Source organism: Rana temporaria, chromosome 5 (assembly GCF_905171775.1).
Source record: "Rana temporaria chromosome 5, aRanTem1.1, whole genome shotgun sequence".
Lineage (NCBI taxonomy): Eukaryota > Metazoa > Chordata > Amphibia > Anura > Ranidae > Rana > Rana temporaria.
Genome location: NC_053493.1, coordinates 287,796,042 through 287,821,905, shown reverse-complemented (window position 1 = coordinate 287,821,905; position 25,864 = coordinate 287,796,042). Strand labels below are relative to the sequence as shown.

Genomic DNA, 25,864 nt, shown 5'->3' with positions numbered 1-25,864 from the left:
TGGATATCGAGAGGTTGTTCTGTATAGAACGCACTCTTGGCAAGGCCTTGAATTTTCTCTTCTGGTATGAACGTTTTCTGCTATATCGGAAACCGTATGTTCAGAGCAGGTCACATGTTGGATTTTTCGATGTTTAAAATCCATCCTAATGACTTCAGCCATAGTTGGGCTTCTGCCGGGTCTTTTACCAGCTGTACTTCAGACGGTGCCACGATGAGCAGGTCATTTAGGTAAGGCACTACGGTCATTTTGTTCAACCTCAGAGGGGCCAGGGCTCCTGGCGAAGAGGCTCGCCCGAAAGGAAGAGCCCTGCTTTGGAAATGATACTCCTTTTCCTCTATCTCAACTGCCAACCTCAGGAGTCTCTGGGAATCTTCTTGTATGGTAATGTGGAGATTGGATTAAGGTTCCCAGGTGAAGAATGTTTTGGACTGAGAATATCAATTCCATGCGGAGTTTATTGTATTGTATCGCTTGATTCCAGTGTTTTGAATTTAATATTATGCAAAAGTTCCGGGAAGGTTTTTTGATTATGAAAACGTGCGAGTAGGAACCCTTTAGTTTTTCTTCCTTTGTGACTGGAGTAAGGACCTTCTGATCTACCATCTTCCCCAGTAACAGTAGGAGAGCCCTTGCCTTTTCAGGATCCCTGGGAAGTTTTAACAGAAATCTCTCTGGAGGATGACAGCCGATTTCCAGGGAGTAACCCCTTGCGATGATGTCTAGAATAAATTGGCTGCTGTGGTCTTCTACCATTGAGGTAGGAAGGTAGCCAGCCTTCCCCTACTGGCGTTCTGCAGTCATTTTGGGGTCTGGTTAGAAGAGCCAAAGAGGGATGTTGCTCTTCGGCTCCCCCTTGTGATCAATCCAGTGCTTCTTGGGAAAAATCTTGCTTGCCAACGTTATTTTCATCCATGAAAAAAAACTCGAGGAGGGTTACACTTTTTGGTCGGGAAGGTTTTCTTCCTGTCAGTCATGCTTTCTAAGGCTTCGTCCAAACCTGTTCTGGATAAAAAATAAATTAAAAAAAAAATCTCTGGCATAGTCTCATCTTGGATGCAGGGTCCCCTGACCAGGTCTTCATCCAAATGGCTCATCTGGCTGCCATGGCTAGACCTCCTGATCTCGCTGCCAGTTTGATGGACTCTGCAGACACATTCGTCATGTAACCGACCGATTTTGAGAGAACCGGTAGGGTTTTTAGAATTTCTTCCCTAGGCGTACCATTCTTGATAAGGTCTTGATGTTGGGAGAGCCAAAAGTCGAGGTTTCTTGGCACGCAAATGTTGGCGAGCGCAGGCTTCAGACTGGCTCCCCAGGCTCTTTTCAGGGTAATGTCACTTCTCTTGTCCATACAATCCTTTAGATGCCCCAAGTCTTCAAAAGGCCAACGAGGACTTCTTAGAGACTTTAGATAATGGAGCATCCAACTTGGGATTCTTATTCCAAACTACCTGTGGGTCATCAAACAGGAACCACTTCTTGCAGCTAGCCTCAAAGGGGGGCTTTTTTTCCAGGCCTGCCCATTCATTTCTCACATCGTCCGACATCACCTGATGGACCGGGAATACCTTGCACTTTTTCTTCTTGAGACCCTGGTATATTAAATCATGTTTTGATGGAAGTTATTTTCCTTCCTCCATTTCCAAGGTTTCATATATAGCCCCAAGTAAGTACTCTACCTCTTCTAGAGACAATTTGTACTTAAAGCCCCTTTTTTCTTCTTTCCCCATCTCCCTGCTCAAAATCTGAGCCGTCGGTTGCCATTTCGCTAATCGCACCGCTACCCGCCATGCGACCCTTTAGGCAGCGGATCTTGGTGAGGCTATGGGAGGGGAACTTCCAGAGGGAGCCGTTGGAGGTTTTACCTCAAATTTTTTTTTTTAGATCCTTAAAAAAAGATAGAAGCTATGTCATCCCTCACAGAGCCAACATTTTGCGGTAGATTGCATCTTACCGTTTATGTACACCATCTATGCCCACTTAACAGCGGTTCTGAGTATTATAATGGCATTTGGTTGCACATTTTGCACCCTGCTTCCTGGGAGTGGGTTTTGGGTCTTTCGGCGGTTTAACCTGCCAGAAGACAAACACAGGGGACCTTATGGGGGTGAGACAGAAGCACATTCCATCACACCATGAATACAGTGCACACCCGGTGACATTAGTAACCCCCTGCTGAGCCCCAGCTAGCTAGTGACCACCACAACCTAGCTGCTGTCCCACTATACTGGACACAAAGGAGACCCCCAGATGCCTACCCATGTCCTCAAGGTGCCTTCACCTACCGAATCATGGGCAGATGGGATGTCATCCTCCTCTTGCATCCTGGTAGTGTCCTGTGGCGTCTGCGCTGTCTCCTGCAGCCTCACCACGTGTAATGGCACCATCCGACCTTGCGGCACCTTTAAGGGGTCAGACCAGTTCCCTGATATGCGTTGACGTCACCCCACCCCGGAAATGACACGCCTTATGGTTCAAGCTAGCCTCCGGTCGCGGGTACGCCTTTAAGGGCCCTTTCACACAGGAGGACCAAAAACGGGTAGGTCTGTCCCTTTTTTTAGGTGGACCCAATCGGACCCTCCATTGCCCTCTTTGAATCGGCGAATGTAAAAAACATATGTCCGTTTACACCCGCCGTCATCCATTCCACTAATACCAGACTGATGAGGTTTCCATACCCCAATCCGTCTAGCAGATTGAATTGGATGACAGTTCTATGTAAACGACCAGGTGATCCGTCTACAGCCGATGAACCATAGAGGAAATTGGACTGTGTCCATTTCCACTCTGCATAAGCGGAGCGGAAATGGACCCATCATCCCCCTGCTCAGAGGAGATCAGCGGACAGAGCCCTTAGATGGCAGAGTCCAGAATCTGAAAAAGATGCCATCAGTGGGTGCTGCAAGAAAAATCCTACACATTACCATCAGCTCAATATTATATTTAAACTGATAGAAGCAGCATGGGACCTTCACAAGTGTAGGCAATTCTAAAGTCAAGTATGAAAGCAGCAACAATTCAGAGATATTATACAACTTATGAAACGAGATGCCCTTAGTTTTCAATGAATGAAGTAACTTACATTGATGTTCTGTAGCTGTAACACTCTGACTGTGTAGTTTGATTTAATATCTTCAGATAACAGCTGTACACATAGTCCTGTTTCCCTAAAAGGAAGCACTTCGTCCTCAGGAGTAGGCCAATACTGTGCACACTTTACCTAAATGAATGTATGAACAAATAGGTCAACAAAAAGGTTTTATACTAGAGTAAGAAAGGCACAACACAATCAGCTCACCAATAGCATGAATGGATATAAAATATTGCCACAGAAAGAGAAAAAAAAAAAAAAAAAAAAAAAGCTGTAATTCCATCAGTTATGTTGTAAAAGACATTACGTAAAAGAAAGCCTTATTGAATCGGTGAGGGCTTTTATTTATTCTGGTCATGGTATAGCTAGTAGTAATTATATTCAACTGGCCTTGTTTCTGTAATGTTAAAGATAATTTGACATTTATCCAAAATAGCCTAGTTTTCATTCAATAGATTTTTATTGAAAAGAAATTAAGTGCATACAAATACAATATACACTGAACATAAGGCAACAAAGTAGAACAGTTGAGTTCAACATTACAATTGCAAAATAGCAAAAAAACTTTGAGGTGACATGGCAATATACAGAAAAGTTTCGACAAAAGTATTATTGAAAAAACCTCTGTTAGTGGGTCTGCACACTCCGGGCGCCCCACGGGGAACATACTGCACCCGGAGATCCGGACCCCACTCTATATAGCAATCATGTCACATCACATACCCATAGTCATCTCAAGAAACCTGGTGTAATGCAAAAAAAAAAACAAAAAAAAAAACACAAAAGTAGCTGTATATGTCCACAGTGAACTCAATAAAAGGGAAGATCATGAGAAAAGAGAAAAAAAAGAGTGAATAGAAAAGGAAAAGATAAGTTAAAGATAAGTTGGATGCAGAATTTAGAAATGTATGTCAGAAATTATAGTTTAGCCATATTGTTCCTATACCAGTCCCTCCAGGGTCTCCAGACTCGACTTTTGGCATCATACTTATTTTGTGAGGCTTCGAACATAGTCTCGTACGTGATATGAAGATTAGTGGACCTCACCCCATCCATAAGCGTAGGAAGCTCCACTGTTCTCCAGCGCCTCACCAGCACTAATCTTGCACTTAGTAAAACATGAGATACAACGTTCCTATGGGTACAAGGAACTGCATCTATACCGAAAGACAGGATTGCTAATCCTATATTGTATGGGATTTGGTCAGTTCTAAGAGATTAAAAATCCCTGCCCAATAATTCTTTAACAAAAAGGACAGTTTCCCAGAATATGGATCAAGGAGCCTCTACGGCCACATTGTCTCCAACAGAGTGGTGAGACTGACTTATCAAAACCGGCCAGTCAAGTGGGAGTCATGTACCACAGTAGTAATATTTTTTTAGATAATTCCCATAAATTGGCTCTTATAGTGGCCTTATAGATATATGTGACAGCAGATTCCCACTGGTCAAATGTATAGTGGTAATCCATGTCTAGTTCCCAGGTTCTCATGGAAGGGGTTTTGGTGAAAACATTTTTTTGTACCATAAGGCTATAAAAAAGGGATATACCTTTAATGGAAGTGTTGGCATTGGTTAAGTAGAGAAATGCTCACCATGGAACATCAGTAGACGTCTCAATTGGAGTGGCCAACAAATGTGATATTCGGTTATAAGTATAGTAATCTTTAGGGTCTAGGCCATATTCGATCGAAAAGATTTAGTAGCAGGTCCTAAGCGCAAATCTGCAATAGTAGATATACCCAAAGATTTCCAATTATTAATATTTAAGTCCGGGATAAATAGGAGCAAGCTCGTAATAGGGAGATAGATGGGCTTAGGGTTAGCGTCTACTAAAGACTCATTCAAAAGCCTCCTCCAAGCCTGAAGAGAGGCAAGTACAGTGGGTGATAGGTTAGGCGGAAATATAGTTAAGAATTTGCTAGACAGTAATAAACCATAAGTATAGGAATTAGGACACTGAAAGGACTCCAATTCATGCCACCTAGAAGTTATCTCACCTGGAAACCAGTATTTCAGTTGAGCTAAAAGAGCCGCTGTGTGGTAAGCCTTGATAAGAACATGACCTACCCCACCTGCCACTCTAGATTTCAACAATTTTAGGAAGGCACATCTAGCGTTTTGTCCCCGCCAAAGATATTTATTTACCAGGGATTGTGCCTTATGGAAAAACCTATCTGGGACCGGTATAGGAAGGTTCCTAAATAGATATATAAACTGAGGCAATACCATCATTTTTAGGGCCGCTAGGCGGCCAGACCAAGTGGATTCCTTCCAGGACAAATCCTGCAGTGTTTTACCAAGGTTATTGAGGAATGAATCATAATTGGCCTCCACCAAATCATCCACATGAGCAGTCAACGTTATACCCAAATACTTTGTACCCTCTGTGTTCCACTGCGGCGGTCTCCCGGGAGGCCTGTGGATCCATTACGCCAGCACTGCTCCGTTTATAGTGGACCTCTGTGCCAGCCTATGGTAGCTACTATACACGCTACGGACTGCATACAATTTGTTGTCTTTAATGCCTGTTACTTTGAGGACTCAATCTACCCCAACGCTGAAGTGTTACATGGATTCATTCATCTGTGCTAGATCTCATGGTCTTTGTTATTACTTGATTATAAGCACTATTGCCCTATTTGTTGGCAACTTTTTATGAGTATTCATAACCCGGCATTACTGTTTTTGCTCCACTAATCTATCAAACTTAAAATAGAGGCTTTATGAAGAAGCGCTAAACTCGGCGCGAAACATGTCAAGCCACAGCGTTGTGTATACCAACTCACAGACATCAAGTGTGCTGTTCCTCAATTCCTTTCAGGATCCATCCAATATATTTTTCCTGCTGGTCTTGAAGGTTCAATACAATGCTGTCAAGTTTGAGATGTTGTACAGTTCCTAGGGAACTGGGTTTTTATATGTATACATTTTGTAATAAATCTTTAAGATTAACAAAAAAAAACCTTTTTTTTGACTATATCCTTACCAGACTAAAGTGCCTAAAAGTCCATGACTTGCCCATAGGTCTTTTCTCTTTCAAATGTATTTAGGACGTGACACACTCATTTTTTATGTATCCACATGACCACTATGTGCGTGATACATTCTATTCCCATTTAAATTGTATTTCTATGTTCTGTGTACTGTGGGATACCAGATATAGTGAATGCAGAGTCCTGCGTTTAGGAACACTAATTCCCAGGTTTGTTTCCTTCTACTCCCAGCATATTTTTCCCTTCAGATCCCCCATCTTCCAGCAGCTTCACACTGAAAAGCACACCAGTGTTCTTCGCTAAACTAAGCAAAGCAATACTAATAATGCTATAATGGCCATTTTGATATTAACAATTCTCTATTTTGCTTGTTTACGGCATTCTGTGAACACAAAAGGACAGCTGTTCTTTGAGGAAGTATGGTCAGCCGTCTGTGATGGGAAACAATTCATTGAGGGGAATTTGTCAAAACTGGAGCAACTGTGCATGGTAATCAATTGGCTTCTAACTTTTTATTTTCACATCCTTCCATCCCCTAAGGGCTCTTTCACATGGGCAGACCGTTCAGATCCACCTGTCAGTTTTTCAGGCTGACCTGAAAAGACGCTCCATGCAGGTCTATGGATCGACGAATGTCAGCGGTGACATGTCCACTGACATCTCATCTGCCCCAATCCGAAATCCATACGGATGGAACCCCTATTTTCCATCAGTCTGGCGGATCGGATGGTTAGTTTTCATCCAATCCCCCCATAAAGGAAAGCAAAAATCTGACTGGCCTGTTTCTGCACAGTGTGCAGAGACGGACTTGTCATCCTCTGGCTCAGCGGGGATCAACGGCGCGATCCCCACAAAGCCCCTAAAAATTGATCAGCTCGTGTGAAAGGGCCCTTAGGTTGCTGAGCATTTTCAGCTCAAAAAAAGGTCCGGAAAAACACCCAAACAAAATACCATTAATTTCATTGGCACCTGAGCTTTATCACCAGAAGCAAAACTCCTGAAAAATGCCCCAAGCTCAAAAAAAATAAAAAAATATGAGCTGAGTATGGCAGAGTACAGGCGTTTTTCTGTTTTACATTGGTGACCTAAACAAAATCGTGACAAAAGTTGCAATAAAACATGACTTTGAAACAATCAGGTGTGAATGCAGCCTAAATAGCATTATCCCCAGCTTTGAAAAAAAAAGAAAAGAAAAAAAAAAAGCCATCTTGAATAGGATAGGGTAGTCTTTGGTCTATTCACTTGGCTTCAAACACAGGCTGTGCTTCAGTCATTATTCAGCTATGCTTTCAAGTTTGTAAAATCCATTGCAAGTCTTTAAATTGCTGGCTAATATGGATGAATTGATTCAATTTAGGTTCTCGGGATCCATTTCCAGAATATACTGTATGCAAGCCTCAGCAGCCCAGGATAGTATGCATCTGACTGGTGACACAATCTAGGGCCAGGAAATAAATGCTATAAAGAGAAACAGCAGATGGAGATGTGAAACTGATTGTAACTGCAAGAACATGAATCCATTTCCGAGAAAGAAGACTGACTACTACACTCACCGCATCCTTCTCAATGACTCGGTTCAGCATTACAATTGCTTTGCTTTTCTGCTGCCACACCATTAACCAGAAGTGACAGCAGGTGTTGGGGAGAGGGCCCTGAGAAGAGAAGCAACAAGAGCCATTAACAGTGATCACCCTAAAAAATAAATAGCCAAATTTTCTTAAATGCATTCTTGACGGAAACAAAAATTGAAGACATAAAGTGCATTTGTCATCCTACTACATTTAAAGACTTCCAACAATCAGCTTATTGGCTCCATGGCAACTAGTGACATCAAAACCAATATCTAAATTTTGATCTTTTATTTAATTTTACAATATAAAAAAAATAAAAAAAGGAATACAAAAAAATAAAAATAAAAGTAGAACCAATTGACAGCAAAACCGGTCACACAGGACCCAACTGCCATAAACACCACCCATGCCTCTTTAGGCAATATTATCCCCATTCATTACAGTAGTGTGTACCAGTGTAAATTACAATGAAAAAAGTAGCCAGAACACCAAGTCCCTCTTAGTTCCAAGAAAATGCATCCCCATTCCATGTAATAGCAACCTGAATTAGTCAGGATTCCGGGTTACAGCTTCTTTCTTAGAAAACAGATTAGATATCGGTCCCTGTCAAGTCACAGAACACTGCTCAGCCCGGCTCTACAATCAAACACCACAGGTATGAAGGTGGACTAACCATTTGTCTCAGATGTAGACATGCAGCTACTCCATACCTTGTCAAATTTGTCTGGACAGCCCCAATTCAGATACGTGGCTTTACAGAATGGCAGCGTGGCAATCACCAGTCCTTTTAAAAACTTTAATGTGGAAGCCATGAATCCACCCCCCCCCCCCCAATGTATTATGGTTGCTTTGGCTTTCACGCAAAGCAATGTACCCTGAGCCGCACACCAAGCAATCCTATACATCAAAGAGGTAATAGCAGGCTCAGAGTCTCTGTCCCAACCACACACCACCAATGCATTTCACTCCACCCATAGGACCTAGTCATGGAGGTTTATGACTAGGCCTGTGAGCTTGGTGAAACGTGTTGGTGGTATGTGGCAGGCACAGAGATAGACAGAGGCTGCCATTACCTCGGATGTATAGGATTGCTTTGTGTGAGGTTTGTGGTTTATTACGCTTGCTCACACATTGTAAGTAGGGTTGTCCAGATACCGATACCAGTATCGGTATCGGGACCGATACCGAGTATTTGCACTAGTACTCGTACTCGCGCAAATACTCCCGATACCAAAATAGAATACTTTTTTTTTTTTTTTTGTGACATCGAACACAAATTGGATGGCACTGATAGGTGGCACTGGCATTGATTGAATGGCACTCATAAATGGATGGCACTGATAGGTGGCACTGGCATTGATTGGGTGGCACTGATGAGATGCACTAATAAGCTGCCTCCCTGCACTGATGCACTAATGGGCACTGATCTGCACTGATAGGTGGCACTGGCTAGCTGCACTTTTGGGCACTGGCACCGATGAGCTGCACTGACAGTGATCACTCCTTCAATGATATGTAGTTTTCCAGTACCGTATGCTAAAAAAACAGCCCCACACCATGATGTACCAGTTCTTCATAATTCTAAAGAAAATATCTTTGGTCTGTATTGTGGTTTGAAAACGGTCACATGACATTAAAAAAAGTATCGGTATTCGGTATCGGCGACTACTTGAAAAAAAGTATCGGTACTTGTACTCGGTCCTAAAAAAAGTGGTATCGGGACAACCCTAATTGTAAGTGTATTAAAAGAGACCTCTCACCCAGCTGAACCCCGATTGGAATCCACCAGACATGGCTGTACAATCTGGAGCGAGGACCGGAAGCTTTCATGTCAAATAGCAGTAAGCAGTATGCTCAAAAAAGTTCTATGGGCCACCGTGTCAGCAAGCCCCTCCAACAAACATACTGGGATGGTCAACGTAACTGGAAGAGCCCTGACATTCATTATAACATGAGTGACATCTTTCCAATATTGTTGGATTAAGGTACAATGCCAAAAGACGCAAGAGAAATCCACTGGGGAGAAAGTACATTCCCAGCATTCTGCCACAGGGGACTGATAAATGGATAAACATTACAATACATACGATTATGTGCTAGATCAAAAGATCTCTTGCAGATACAAGGTGTTAAAAATGGGTAGTCCCACATCGTCCCAATCACCTCCCTGTAAATCAAGTACATCAGTCGCCCACGTCTCTCTACAATTCTCAATTGAACATACAAGACAATAAATTATAAAATTGGAAGCGGACTGATCGAAAACAATAATTGTACACTTCAATCAGTTTTCACCAATGAATCAGCACACAAAAACGTTTCTAATAGTGGAGGGCCGAGTCACCAAATTGAGCAAGGTGTCAGATTGTGACAAAAAAAAAAAAAAGTGTGACATATTTATAAGTACCAATTAAGAAGTGCACATTTTTCCCAAAGTTGATCAAAGGTCATTAGTTTACCTTCGGACACAACATCTCTAATTGCCTTTATTTCCCTAGCAGCCCACAGTCACTAGCATCAGGGAAGGCCACTCAATCAAAGAAGATATAGCCACAAAAGCTTAACAGGGTCAAACCCTATACCCCATTCGAGATAAGTTTGTGGGCCTGCCCCTAAGCACTTAGTTTTCAGTAAGTCAGTGGTGGTATGGGGTGTTTGAGGCCCCCGCAAAGGAAGACTTTTAAACCCTCATGAAACCCCACCAGTGCGGCTTTCAACTCTGTATCAGCGTCACAATCATCTGCGACCAGTCACCTACAAGAAAAAGACCATTTGCCCAGCCAAATACTACTTACGAAGGTCAGAAAGTGCCAAGCCCCCCTGACCCACTGGCTCCTGTAGAGCCCTGGCAACTATCTGAGGGCAAGAGGACAGCTAAAAAAGGCACTAAGCAGCCAGGTAATCTTTTTGAAATAGGAACAAGTGACGATCTCGGTGCAGGTTTCAAAAAGTGTAGGGCGGACCTGTAGGACCCCAATTTGTAAAGGAGAAGTTCACCTTCTAAACATGTTACATCTGTTAAGTGTGGAACATGCAACATGTTCCAGCATCTGCAGCCTCTCCTCCCCTTCCGACAGCAGGTGGGGGATGTTCTCCCTGCACCCATCACCACAACTTGAACATAGAATGGCCGCATCATTTACCGTTTCCTGTGAATGAATGCCTACAAGTACCTTCAGCCATTATGGCTGACAGCTTGCAATTCTCAATGAGGGTGCTGGCGAGTGCTCACGTAGTGCATCGATTTTCCTGCCCATATGAGCTGACAGTTATGGTGGGAATCTGCGACTACACCTGCTATCTGCTGATCGTGACTGCAATGCTATGTAGGATCTTTGAATAAATACAAACTTTTTTTTTTATAAAGAGGTGAACTTATGCTTTAAAAGTTCTTGCCAAGTATAGACAAAAGACAGTTTTTCCAGGCTTTGATTTTTTGTTGGCTATTGAACATAAACCTCTAAAAAAAACTATAAGCCGCACACAGCTCTCCCAAGCTGAGATGCACTCCGTGCAAAGGCCTTTGTCTTGAACCCAGCTAGCCATAACCTACTGTGGGATACAGCAGGTAGTGGGCAACCAGCATTAACATGGAGTGTGTCTCAGTTTGGGAGATACACGCTCGCCCTGCAAATGTGGATGTGGGGAAGGGGGAGGGCTGAGTAAGCAAAAGTGAGTTGAGCTGAAAGGTTGTTGTGGTAGTGGAGATTGGAGTGGTGTGCAGGAAGAGAACTGTGGCAATCAGAGGTATGATGAAAGAAAAGATTCTGAAGGGGTGGCAGGGAAAACAGAATGAAACCATTTAATGGGATGGTGCCATTGGGGACACTATATGGATAGGAGGGTTTCAGGGCGTTGGGGTGAGATTGTGTCTTTGGAGGTTTTGATCGGGCTTGGAGGGACTTTGTCCTTGGGAAGTGCGTTTTGGAAGGATGCAGAGGTGCAGGAAGATTGGTGTGCCAGCAGCCAGGAAGGGTAGGATTGGACAATGGATAGATGCAGGAAGCGAAAAAAAAAAAAAAGTTAAATAAAAAAAAAAAAAAAAAAAAAAAAAGGGGGGGGGGGGGGGCGAACTACCCTTCCCCAGTGTGAAAAAGAAACCTCGATTATGAGGCAAAGTGGGAAAGTGCCCTGTAAAAACAAAACTAACTTAGAGCAGAACTTCAGTAATTTGTTTCATCTTTCCATCTATTAAATCTTCTGCCCTTGTTGTTTTAACTTTGGACAGCAAAACATTTTGTTCTGCTAGTAAATGAGTAAACGCCTTATACAGCCCAGCCATTATACAGCCCTTATACGACCCACTTCCTGTTTGTCTGGTAAAAAGCCTAGGTTTATGACATCATGCACAGCTCTCTCTCCAACTCACCTGAGAGTTTGCCAGGAAAGGGAGGGGGTGAGTTAGAAGAGGGCCAATGAGAGCTGCAGAGTTGGAGGTGTGCCTCTGTGCATCTGTAAATCCAGGAAGTGAACAGGCAGCTGCCCACAGTTAATGGTTGCAGCCAGACTAAGTGGAGGGAGATTTCTGCAGCATATTTGGCAAGTACAGAATCACAATATATATAAATAAGTGGTTGGAGGGAAGCTTTGGAATGGCAAAGATGTTTTTATTACAAATTATGTGAGCAGACTGCAGTTCCTCGCAGAAATAGTTGTAAGCAGAAAGTACTGCTTTCAATTGCAAACTTAAGGAATTGCTCCTCACTAGGATTTCAGCTACTGCTTTTTTTTATCAATTCTTTATTCAGCTATTGCTTTTAAGGCTTTAACAAACTGCCTTTTTGTGACAGAACCTATATTCATTTCAGCAAAAGCGCTGCTCATTTTCTAGAGCAGGGGTCTCAAACTGGCAGCCCTCCAGCTGTTGCAAAACTAATAGTCCCATCATGCACCTGTCAATGCCTCATGGTACTTGTTTTACAACCGCTGGATTGCCGACAGTTTGAGACCCCTGTTCTAGAGAGACAACCTTATGATCACCTTAAAGTGGAATTCCAGCTGAGCTCCAAACTCCGTAGTGGCTGCACACAGTCATCGCACAACTAGATAAAAATGAGTCACATGAGGGCTTAGAGCGGAGCTTCGCTCATAAGGGGTCTGCTTTGAGGCCTCCTCCCCCTTCTTTCAGAAACTGCACTTTTGGGGGGTGCACGAGTACCTGGTTTTGACAAGTACCCGCTCGCACTTCTGCTCGAATCACCTAGGCAATCTGAGCAAAAGTTCTCCTTTCCCCCTCCCCGCAGTCTGACACGCAAAAGGTCCCAGAAGGCTGCGGCACCATTCACAATGGGCAATAAGGCCCAAGCTGAAGGCGCAAGCTGTCACAACCAGGTGCCAACACAGTTAAGATATTGATGCCAAGGATCGAAGATAGGTGGAAAAAAGGTTTTGGGTGGACAGAGCTGCTCACTAAAAGTCAGCAGCTACAGTTTTTGTAGCTGCTGACATAATTTTTACAATAATGGTTGGAGCTGTAGTAACACAAATAGACGATAGCATGAAGTCAACAAGCTTCTCAGCAAACTATCAGCCAGAATTTTTTTAATCTCAACATGTGCTTAAAGCGGCTTCCGGCAAATTATTATTTTTTTTTTTTTTTAAAGTCAGCAGCTACAAAGACTGCAGCTGCTGACTTTTAATATATGGACACTTAGCTGTCCAGGGCACCCACGATGTTGACACCCAAAGCCGATCTGTCCCTCGGCAGCTGCCGCCGCCATCTTCAGTAAGAGAATCAGGAAGTGAAGCCTTGCGGCTTCACTTCCTGGTTCCCTACTGCGCATGCGTGACTTGCACTGCACAATCCCACTGGTCTCTGCTGTCTTCTGGGACATGTGCATCTCCTAGAAGACAGCGAGGGGGGGGGCAGAGAAGGTGCTGGAAGTGGCGTATATACCCACGGGTGGCTCGGATATCTATGTCCGGAAGTGGGAGTAAAACACCTGTATTAGACAGGCATCTTCTCCCCCCTAAAAGGTGCCAAATGTGACACTGGAGGGGGGAGGATTCCAAAAAGCAGAAGTTGCATTTTAGGGTGGAACTCCGCTTTAAGAAAAACTTTTACTGGCCTAGTCGTAACTGTAGCACTAGGTCCAGCAAAAGAGTGCTAGGGGAGAATACAGACAGTGCAACAGACACAGCTGTGACATCCTGACCAGTCATAGCCATTCACAACTATCTTCACAAAACATTTAACAAATTCCTGCACTAAAAAAAAAAAAAAAAGACCAACAAGCCACACACTTACCTGTGTTAGAATGTAATTCCTTTGAGCTTCTTCAACAACCACAAGACTGGCATTGATATAATCATTATCCACATTCTGCAGCTTGACACGGCTATGGTCATCTGTAAGGAGAGGGGAAGTAGGGATGGTAAAGTAAATACTTCTAAAAGTAAATACGTCACTCGTTCTCTTTATAACACATTTAAAGCTTCTGGTTACAGAAACTAATTTTCATTTTAAATGAGAGTTCTGATGGCTTTTGCTCAATTATTCATTAAGACCCCATTTCCTGCATTAAACCTAAAAAAAAAAAAAAAATACTTACAGGAAGGCACATTAGGTGTGTAGCCCAAGGGCCAATGGTCATCTCAAATCTGACTGGCCTTTATGTATTCTAAAACTGGAAATGGGGCCGGGCTATGAACACCAAAGTGGTTGTAAAGATAGCGAATAATAAATAGATTGAGATATATATCTATCTATATATATATATATATATAATCTCAATGTATTTTATTTAAAATTAAACTAAAAACCATGTTATACCTACCTGCTCTGTGCAATGGTATTGTACAGGGCGGCCCCAAACCTCCTCCTCCTCCTCTGGGATCCCCCCACTGGTGCAGTCATCTCCCCCTCTTCAAGCCACTTGCTATGGGGACAGGCTCGCTTCCAGGCCAGGCTTTGTGCATCTATACACAAACAGTACAGCTCAGCCTTATCCCCTCCGTGCACGAGTTGATTGACTGCAGCAGGAGGCAGAGCCAATGGCTCCTATTGCCGTCTCTGTGCCTGTGAGAGAGGAGAGCGAGCAGCGCTGCCAATCTCAGCCACAGCAGGGGATTGATCTACAACTCAGGTAAGTATTTTGGGAGGGCTGATCATGGAGAGTTTACCATAAAGTGGATGCTTACCCTCACATATACCCAGTGAAGTGAACAGCCTCAGATGATACACAGATGAAACAAATCTCCCTTCATAAAAGTTTTACATGCATATCTGCTGACTTCAGCATAATATTATATATATATATATATATATATATATATATATATATATATATATATATATATACATATATATATACATACACATACACACATACACACACACACATACACATACACACACACACACACATACACACATACACTTTAGAAAGTTAAGATCATTTTAGGAGATTTTCTCTTCCTGTTCAGCACTACAGTGAAGTCTGGGCATACAGCCGATTGGAGGAAAGGCACATACCCCTTCTCATTAGGTGGAGACTTTCAGAATGGTTCATTGAATAGTTCAGCACTCTAATTCATAGCATCCTCCCCAATGCAAAACTCCAGCTTCTTTTATGTCAGTTGACTGAGAACTTATCAGAAGTTAACAGGCTGATAACAAAAGAACTGAGCAAGAGACAGCTACGGGACATAGTGCTTTAAAGGGAGATAAGAAAACTTCAGATGTGTGCCCAGCTCAAATTTTATGAATCGGGTTTAAATCCTGTATGCACAGGCTTCACTGCTGCCGAAGACAGCAGATATACATGTTTAAAAAATGTAATAAAAAACAAACACCCTTAGTTTGTGTTTCATCTGAGGCTGTTCACTTTACAGGATATATGCAAGGGTTTACATACACTTTAAAAGGTAAAAAGACTGCATTAAAAAGGTAAAAACCTCATGCCTTTAGAACCACTGTAAATAACTTATTCCTCAACTCTCATGCACAAAAGGTAATCCAAAAACTTCTGTGACCAAACCAAAGTTTGAAGTTTCCGTATAGTTTATACAACTTTTTTTTACTACTTTGTATACAAGTTATAGAAGTTTAAAATGGGCCCAGAATATCCCAAAGCTTCATGGAGGGAGCCTAAGGATGCAAACTGGGCTCCATACATAACCTGTAGTGATGAGGACTAATTGAATGAATGGCAAAGTAAATTACACATTCTGAGTACAGAAGACCTCCAGGTAGCCATATTGCATTGCAGTTACAGAACATTACATCGGCTAAAGGCTAAGGCTGCATTCACACCTGAGCGATTTCAGCTCATAATTAACACCCGAAAAAAACCCTGCATAAGCAAAATCCCATTCATTTCAATGGCACCTGTTCACATCTGAGCCTTTTTTCCCACCTGAAGCAAAACGCCTGAAAAACACCTTAAAAAGGGGTTGTAAAAGGTCATTTTTATTTAGAGAGAGGGGGAGGGGGAGATATTCTGGTCCCTCCCTTGAAAGGATGCCAGGGGGGTTGCTTCCGTACAGAAACCAAGGTCGTCCATAGTAGCAATGTCAGGATGTGAGAGAAAACCAGTTTGGGGGAGGCATGTTCACACAGTAGCAGCTGGTTCTCTCAGCGCCTGGCCCTCAGTTGAATATATGAAAATGTTCCACATCTGCCAAGTGTTCTTAAATGTTTCCCGTCTATTTTGTGCTGTGAAAATAAGATCCTCCATGTGCTTTATTTCCTCCACTTTCGTGAGCCACAAGGACACCGTTGGTGGACATGTGGCTTTCCAGAGTAGCGGTATGATGGCCTTGGCTGCGTCTAGGTGTCTCATCACTGACTTTTTGTATACCTTCTCCGGGATGGTAGATGCATGGAGGAGAAAAAAAAAATGCTGGCTCGTCTGGGATGGTGCGTTCTGTGAATTTCTGAACCACCTCTTGTATCACTTGCCTGAAGTGTTTCAGACTGGGGCAGGACCAGAAGATATGTACCAACGTGCCCTTGTCTGCCCGGCAGCGCCAGCAAATGTCCGACGTCGCCGGAAAGAACCTGTGGAGCAACGAAGGGGTCCTGTACCACCTTGACAAGAGCTTGTAGTTTGTCTCCTGTATTTTAGCACATATGGAGGACTTAAGCGTAAATCTCAGGATTCACTGACTTCTGGGCTCATTGAAGTGACAATTTAGGTCAATTTCCCATTGAATGAGCCCTGGGGGTTGGAAATCTACCTGTGGCAAGTTTAGAAGGCTGTAGGCCAGGGAGTGTATGTGATATGGCACCCGAGGTGTTACAGAGTTCCTCCACCGTTGTAAGAGGCTGATCATTGGCAGCAGGGGGCCTCAAGAAATGCAGGAAGTGAGCCAGTTGACGGGACCTTAGAAAGTCCAAGCGAAAAGGGCCCTAGGGGTCGGAGAGGTCAGCAATACTGAGCCAACGACCATCAGCACTAAAATGGGATGCCTGATGAAAGCCCGCCTCCCCCAGTCTCCGGAAAGGATGCGTCCTGCATCCCCGGTGAAAACCCAGGATTTCCCAATATGGGGTATAAAGGTGAGTTGGGGGAAGATACTGATGGTAGTGAGCGCAGACTCGCGTTGTGTTGCCGATCAGTGGGTGGCACTTGGTCTCTGCCGGTAGGGTTGCGTAGCACCAGGGTGCTCTGCTGAGAGGTATTGTGCTTTGGCTCTGTTCCAATTGTGTCCAGAGCTTGGTTTCTAGGTGGTGGCACCAGTCTATGAGCCACCCTAGGTGTACTGCCTGGTGATAGACACGGATGTCTGGTACAGCCAGACCCCCGTGACATTTCGGCAGAACTAGGAGCTTATAAGAGAGACGCGGTCTCTTCTTGGCCCAGATAAATTCCGTAAATGTGGCTTGCACCGGTCTAAAGAAGGGTGCGGAAATATGGATAGGTAGTGCTTGCATAATTTAGAGGAATTTCGTAAGGATCGTCATTTTCAGGATGTTACAGCGGCCTATCCACTAATGTAGGCCCGTGTGCCATTGGTTCAACAATGCCCGAACCAACGGCAACAGGGGGGGGGGGGAATGGAGTTCAAATAGTTAGGAGAATGTACGAGGGACGTGCATGCCCAGGTAATTTAAGGTGGTCATCGTCCATTTCAATTTAAAGTAGGATTGTAAGTGCGCGAGTTGTGTTGGCGGTATCCCCACTCCCATCGCTTTCGATTTAGTATAGTTAATTTTCAGGTTGGAGAGGGCCCCATACAATTCAAATTCCCGAAGCAGGTGTGGGAGCAAGACGGAGGGTGAAGCTAGTGTGAATATAAGATCGTCGGCGTAGGCCGACACCTTATGTTGAGTTTGGTTGATCTTTACTCCTGAGATGTTAGAGTTTAATCATACGTGACACAGGAATGGCTCCAACGAGAGGGCAAACAACAGGGGAGACAGCGGACAGCCCTGCCTCGTCCTGTTAGTGATCGGAAAGGAGTCAGAAAGCACTCCATTAGCTCTGACTCTGGCCGACGTTGTTGCGTATGTTGCAGAGATCCAACTTAACATATGTTGACCCAGGCCTATGTGACGTAGCGTGGCGAACATGAAGGCCCAGTTAACCCGGTCAAAGCTTTTTCATTGTCTGTGCCTATAAAGACACTAGGTGTCTTAGTGCGGTTGGCCAAATAGAGTAAGTTCAGGACTTTTGTGGTATTGTCCCTTGCCTCTCTGGTTGGGACAAAACCCACTTGATCTAAATGTATTAAGTGGGGTAGGTGGGATTGTAGTCTAGTGGCCAAAAGTTTTGTGAATAATTTAAGGTCCATATTAAGAAGGGATATGGGTCGATAGCTCCCGCAGTTCGTCGGGTCCCTACCCTCTTTAGGGATGACAGTGATCTGCGCCTGTAACGTGGTGGTATGTACTGTATCCCCCTTGGTAAGGCCGTTAAGCAGGTTAAATAGATGGACACCTAGGGATGGTAGTAATGTCTTGTAATACTGGAGGGTGAAGCCATCTGGCCCAGGGGCTTGCCCCAGATTGGAACTCCCCAACGCCTGTTGCAGTTCAGGCAGCGTGATCGGGTCTTCTAGTAGGTTGTGTGCCTCAGTAGGTAAAGTGGGCATGCATGAGGTAGTTATGTAGTCTGTCATCCGATCCAATGTTGGGGGTGTCATGTGTAAATTGTAAAGGGCCTCGTAGTAGGATTTGAATTCCTGCGATATTTGCTCAGGCATGGCGACCTTTTGGCCCGTCGGGGTGTGCACATGTGGTATACAAGACGCCATTTTCTGGGAACGTAGGGATTGTGCTAGGAGCCTGCCACAATTGTTGCCCGACTCATAGACCCTCCTGCGGGATATTTGGAGCACAGACTTGGCCTTAAAAGTGAGTAGGTCAGTGACTTGTGTGCGTAGGGTATCAAGTTCCATTCTCAGCGGGTCCGTCAGGGTCTGCTTGTGTTGAAGCTCTAGGGTCTGGAGTTTGTCAAGGAGGGAGGTCAATTGGGCAGACCTGAGTTTTTTTAGCCTCGCCCCGTGTTTTATAAGGACCCCCCGGATTACCGCCTTGTGGGCCTCCCATATTAAACCCGCATCACCGCTAGCGTCAGTATTGGTGTGAAAGTAGTCAGATATATCCTTTGTCACGTCAGCTAGCACCTCGGGGGTCTTGAAGAAGACTCTCTTTCAGCCTCCATGGCTTTCTTTCAGTCACTGCATATCTCAGTGTGACCGGGGCATGGTCCGACCAAGTGATGGACCCTACTGAGGTGCTTTTAACCGCTTGGAGTTGAGCGTGAGGAATAAAGAAATCGCCTATGCGCGAATATACGTTGTGGGGGCAGGAATAGAATGTGTAGTCCCGCTCGCCGAGGTGGAAAAGAGGCCAGGTGTTAATGGCCTTTCGCAGGCCTCGAGAGGTGGAAGAGCGACCTGTAGAGGTGTCTTTAGCCGGGATTAGGGGGATGTTTTAATCTCCCCCGACAATAAGTTGCCCCTCCGAGAATTTCCGGAGGATAATCAGGTGTGATGAAACGGTCTTGTTGGCTGTTCGGGCATACAGGTTAGCAATGGTAACCTTAACGCCATCTATTAGGCCCTTGAGGAATAAAAATCTGCCCATCAGGTCAGTCATAACCGCGGTGAGAGACCACAGTAGTTTTGCCGAAATCAGTATACAGTAGAGACCCCTCTCGATTTTGCCTCCCTGTACGCAGAATGGTAAACTGTCGGGAAGAATCTGTTTGATTTGTTTTTATAATTTTCTTTTAAAAACAGATATAATTTACATTACATTATCAGTAAGCTTACAAAAAGATTCCACAATTAAAATAAACACTACATAACATACACATAAATCACAATAATCAACAATTACACATAAAAATATTGGTCAATCCTGCCTCCTTCTGATCTTTTATTTAAAAAAAAAAAAAAAAAAAAAATCCTTTAGTGACCCTTTAAAGCGGGAGTTCACCCATTTATTAAAATTTTTTTGTTCTCCCCTTAGATTCCTGCTCGTTCGGTCTAGGGGAATTGGCTATTTGTATTAAAATATGAGCAGTACTTACCCGTTTTCGAGCTGCATCTTCTTCCGTCGCTTCCGGGTATGGGTCTTCGGGAGCGGGCGTTCCTTCTTGATTGACAGGCTTCCGACGGTCGCATCCATCGCGTCACTCGTAGCCGAAAGAAGCCGAACGTCGGTGCGGCTCTATACTGCGCACCGACGCTCGGCTTCTTTCGGAAAATCGTGACGCGATGGATGCGACCGTCGGAAGCCTCTCGGAAGACTGTCAATCAAGAAGGAACGCCCATTCCCGCAGCCCATACCCGGAAGCGACGGAGGGGATGCATCTCGTAAATGGTTCCCCTAGAGAAAACGAGCATCCAGCTATGGGGAAAAAGTGCCCTCTAAGGGTGAACCCCCGCTTTAAGGAGTTTTTCAGGCGTTTTGCTTCAGGTGATAAAAACGCTCAGATGTGAACAGGTGCCACTGAAATTAATGAGATTTTAATTGCTTGGCGTTTTTCAGGTGTTTTGAGCTGAAAACGCTCAGGCGTGAATGGAGACTGGAAAGGAAAAGTAATTCTTAAAGAGGAAGTAAACCCTCGGATTTTTTTTTTTTTTTTAATAACCTGCAAGAGAAAGGCATAATGAGCCAGTATGCACAGCATACTAGCTCATTATGTGTCACTTACCTGAGATCGAAGCCCCCGATGTCGGCCTCAGTCCCGTCCACCGCCACCATGTCCTTTCGTCGCTAGTTCCTGTTTTCACCGCTCCGGCGCTGTGATTGGCCGGAGCGGCGATGATGTCACTCCCACGCATGCGCGCGGGACCGTTCATGGCATTCACAAAAACGGCACCGCTCAATGCGCCTGCGCCGTCCTCTACGGCGCGCATGCGCTGTAGACATCGTTGCCCGTTATATTTCTTTTATATTTCTTGCACCTACAGGCAAGCCTTAATCTAGGCTTACCTGTAGGTGCAAGTGTTAACAGTGGGTTTACAACCACTTTAATAACAGTCATTTGACTTGTTTTCGCAATTGTATCTGTTATATTTCTCTCCCCCCCATCATGAAAGTGGCGTTACCCTTTAAAGATATTTACCTTTGAACTACTACAGACTGGAAACCACCAGATCATTAATGTTAAATCAAGCAGAAAGACAAGGAGTATAGAACATTAAACACACATGGAATTGTGGCAGTACGATTATTCCTTCATTCGCATTGGCCAAATTGTTTATTGACTTACAACGCACACAGATTCATTTCTTACTGGAATATCACAGAGACACTTATGATTCACTCATCAGCTATTTTCAATGGGTTTACAGTAAGCTCCATATAAAACCATCTCTTGATAAATAAAATTGACTTGCTAAACAAATAATTCTAGGACAGGACCCAAAGGATTTCCAAGAGAAATCTTTCAAGCACACAGTTATTCTTTTTACTGAAAGCACGGCATATTACAGAAGCCAAAACTTAAAAACAGCATGTCAAAAAAGTACCTATTCTTACTCTTAAAGGGGTTGTAAAGCCAGAAGTTTATTTATCCTAATACATTAAGATAACAAAAAAAAAAAGTGTGTGCAGCAGCCCCCCTAATACTTACCCGAGCCCCATCTCAGTCCAGTGATCTCCACGAGTGTATCGGACGTCCAAGACTCTCCTTCCTGATTGGCCAAGACACAGCATTGGCATCATTGGCTCTCCCGGCTGTCAATAAAATAACAGCAAGATCAGGAGAGAGGGGGGCAAGGCAGACTACAGCCCCGTGTCTGACTCAGCTCGGATGCCCTCATAGCAAGCCGCTTACTGTAGGGGCACATAACAGAGGAGAGGGCCCAGGAGCATAGAAGAGGGACCCAAGAAGAGAAGTATCCGGGCTGCTCCATGCAAATCCACTGAAACAGAGCAGATAAGTTAGAGCTGCACGATTCTGGCCAAAATGAGAATCAAGATTTTTTTTGCTTAGAATGAAGATCACGATTCTCTCACGGCGTAAAATCTTTTACATTTAACCAAAAAAAAAAAAAATGGGCTAACTTTACTGGCTAGTTTTTTTTAATTCATTAAAGAAATTTTTTCCAAAAAAATTACATTTAAAAAGACTGCTGCGCGAATACAGTGCAACATAAAATATTGCAGCAACCGCCGTTTTATTCTCTAGGCGCTCTACTAAAAAAAAATATATAATGTTTGGGGGTTCTAAGTAATTTTCTAGCAAAAAAAATAAATAATGATTTTAACTTGAAAAGAGCTGTCAGAAAAAGGTTTGGTGTTTACGTGGTTAAACGTTCCTAATTTACATACAGAAGTTTATTCCTTTGATGCGATACAATATTTAGACTTAACTTTCCACTGATAAAGAAAGTTTTCAGAACTTGGCAGGCTGCCCAGACTTGGACTTTTGGCTGAGAGAAGACAGGAAATTCTTTACATACCAAAGTGCAGAGAAAATTATTTTCATGTCAAAGATCTTGAAACCCTGTGTCAAGAATTGCAAAGGGAAAAAGATTGCGATAACGATTGACGATTAATCGTGCAGCTCTAAGATAAGAATAACATTTGTAAAATCTTGTGCAGACAATATGACAAACTCAGGGGCCATACATACGATTCTGACATATAGCTCAAAGAAACTGAACTACATGACACAATGGGAACAAGATTTTCAAGAAACCCTAGATCTTGAGGAGTGGCACTCAATAACAAAGTCAGCTTTTCGATCGTTCACCAATATCTCCATTATAGATGCCAACTATAAGGTTTTATTAAGATGGTATATGGTACTGGCCTCTTATGTGCCCGGATCCACCCCGGGGTGCTTTTGGGGATGCGGTCAGGTGGGAACAACATATATGGTGGACATGTCCCAAGGTCTGGAGATTTTGGATCAGGGTCTACAACACACACACATACACACACACACACACAGATTAACCTAGCAAAGTCCGCAAAGCATGCACTCTTGGGTGGCAGGGTAGCTAAAGCCTCAAACCATTTATAATTCTTATCAGCTAAAATTACTATAGCCATAGGAACAGTGAGTAAGAAATTCAGACAAAAAAAAACAGTTAGAGGGAAATCGAAGGAAAAAAGGTAAGTGAACCAACAATGCACTAGCTTAAAATGAACCCATTTAGGAAAAAAAATGGGCCCGCCGCACGATCGCACGGAGGCACAGGATCTCCTGTGTCTCCGTGCACCTCCACGCGATCGCGACGCCCGGTAATTGAAGCCGCGGCCTTGTGAAGGCCCAAGCTGCCTTCTGTGACCTGCCGCAATCTGGTGGTGGCCGTTGGCATTACAAGTAAAACAGCAGTTCCAATGTGTGTTTTTTTACTGTTTTCACTGCCATCTCATTCCCTCCAATTAGAACCCCCAAACATTATGTATATTTTCTTATTCCAACACCCTAGAGCAGGGGTGTCAAACTGGCGGCCCTCCAGCTGTTCCGAAACTACAAGTCCCATTATGCCTCTGCCTGTGAGTCATGCTTGTAACCGTTAGCCTTGCAATGCCTCATGGGACTTGTAGTTTTGCAACAGCTGGAGGGCCGCCAGTTTGACACCCTGCCCTAGAGAATAAAATAGCGATCGTTGCAATACTTTGTCACACCAGCAGTCTTACAAGCGCACTTTTTTTGTCGAAAAAAAAAAAAAAACACACATCAGTAAAGTTAAACCAATTATTTTTTTATATTGCGAAAGATAATGTTACGCCGAGTAAATTGATACCCAACATGTCACGCTTCAAAATTGCGTCCGCTCGTGGAATGCCGACAAACTTTTACCCTTTAAAATCTCCATAGGCGATGTTTAAAAAAATTCTACAAGTTGCATGTTTTGAGTTACAGAGGAGGTCTAGAGCTAGAATTATTGCTCTCACTCCAACGATCACAGCGAAACCTCACATGTGTGGTTTGAATACCGTTTACATATGTGGGCGCTACTCACGTATGTGTTCGCTTCTGCGCACAAGCTCGGCGGGACGGGCGCGTTTTCTGGCTCCTAACTTTTAGCTGGCTTCTAGATTCCAAGCAAATTTGTCAAACCCTGATATAAGGCTCCATACCCAGATGAATTATAGAATCAACTCTTTGCACATATTATCCACTTCAGCTATGATAAAAGGCGCATTCCAGAAGATCTTTGGCTGCTTCATGGGCAGCAAGTGCAGGAGTTTCTTGGAAAGTGCTCTCAAAAACTAGGGTTTGGTCTACAAACTCCTTTGGTATTGTTAACCAGCCAAGATTTGACCTTTGGTTGAAGGTTTTACAGACTGTTTTTGACCAGCTAAGTGTCTTGTCAGAAGATGATTAGGGAAATCCACAGGTATACTTCAGGGTAAAGTTATTTTCGAGACTCTTTGAAGACGGCTTCTATATATACACCCATAGTATCTGCATTATAGTTTGGGTGGTTGATCGCCATTTCTCACGTCCACATTGGTGATGGCTCTTGGGTGACGGTGCTTACTTTTATGAAACCGAGATCAAGGAGTTGGGAGAAGCTTTTAATCTTTTTGGTTTGTGTTTCTTGTAGCAAGTGGAGCAAATCATCTCTCAGGTAGCTGTGCTAGGAGACATCTGGAAAGACCATAACTTGTAATTCTAACTGTGGTTTTTATGATAATTTGGCAGGCTCTACAAATGCCACAGAAGAGGCAAGTATAAATGCAGCTCTTGGCAAATGAGAAATTTACGGCTAAACATATTTTTCAAAACTACAATACAATACCCGAAAACGTAATTTTTAACATTAGATTGATGCTTATTTTGTCAAGGGGAATCGGGTAGTTTTTTTAAAATCGAAGCAGTACTTACCGTTTTAGAGAGCGATGTTCTCCGCCGCTTTCGGGTATGGGCTGCAGGACTGGGCATTCCTATTTGATTGATAGGCTTCCGTCGGTCGCATACATCGCGTCACGATTTTCCGAAAGTAGCCGAATGTCGGTGCGCAGGCGCCGTATAGACCGACGTTCGGCTTCTTTCGGCTACTCGTGACGAGATGTATGCGACCGTCGGAAGCCTGTCAATCAAATAGGAACGCCCAGTCCCGAAGACCATACCCAGAAGCGGCGGAGAAGATCTCTCTAAAACGGTAAGTACTGCTTCGATTAAAAAAAAAAAAAAAAAAAACACCGGTTCCCCTTGACAAAATGAGCCTCAATCTAATGTTAAAAATTGTTTTTCGGGTGAACTCCCGCTTTAAGGCTCAATCACAGTACACCACACCCAACACGTAAAATAAGAAAGGCAGCATAGCACTGCTGTAGGGTTTGTTGGGGTCCAATCCAAAATGAATGCATGCACGCGTGATTCATGTCTTAATGTACACAGCTACATTACTAACTACACAATATAACAAGGTATGAGCTTAATTGCCTTACAAACCAGTGTCAGCCCCCTACCCATGCATCCGGCCCCCTAATCTACAAGCGGGGCACCAGACGCATGGATTCCATTTGGGATTTCTTTCTAGAGCCAGGGGTGCGGAGTCTTGGGCTCCATGCAAGATTTTACCTTGTGGAGTTTCTTGAGGAACAAGCCCAGAACTACACAGGAGAATCTCATCAATGATCTCAAGGCAGCTGGGTCCATAATCACCAAGAAAACAATTGATAACACACTACACCGTGAAGGACTGAAATCCTGCAGCCCCCTGCTCAAGAAATCTCATGTACAGGCCCATCTGAATGACTCAGAGGAGAACTGGGTGAAAAAAAGTATTGTGGTGTATGCGGCAGTTGCAGTGTGGGCTCATTTCACTCAAATGGG

General features: G+C 43.8%; 1 protein-coding gene across 4 annotated transcripts in view; it reads right to left on the bottom strand.

The window, feature by feature from the left end:
* The window catches only part of PTPN2 (protein tyrosine phosphatase non-receptor type 2), a 93,919-nt gene that overhangs the window by 31,050 nt on the left and 37,005 nt on the right, over nt 1–25,864 (bottom strand). For 3 of the 4 annotated variants that reach the window (XR_005749485.1, XM_040353926.1, XM_040353927.1), the window contains exons 3-5: nt 13,909–14,009; nt 7,644–7,742; nt 3,086–3,223 (exon numbers count right to left, since the gene is read on the bottom strand). Coding sequence is in view for 3 of the 4 variants with exons in the window: in XM_040353926.1 (XP_040209860.1) it covers nt 3,086–3,223; nt 7,644–7,742; nt 13,909–14,009 (338 nt within the window). In the remaining variant the exon portion in view is untranslated. The remainder of the gene's footprint in view (nt 1–3,085; nt 3,224–7,643; nt 7,743–13,908; nt 14,010–25,864) is intronic. The other variant, XM_040353928.1, reaches the window with a different exon arrangement.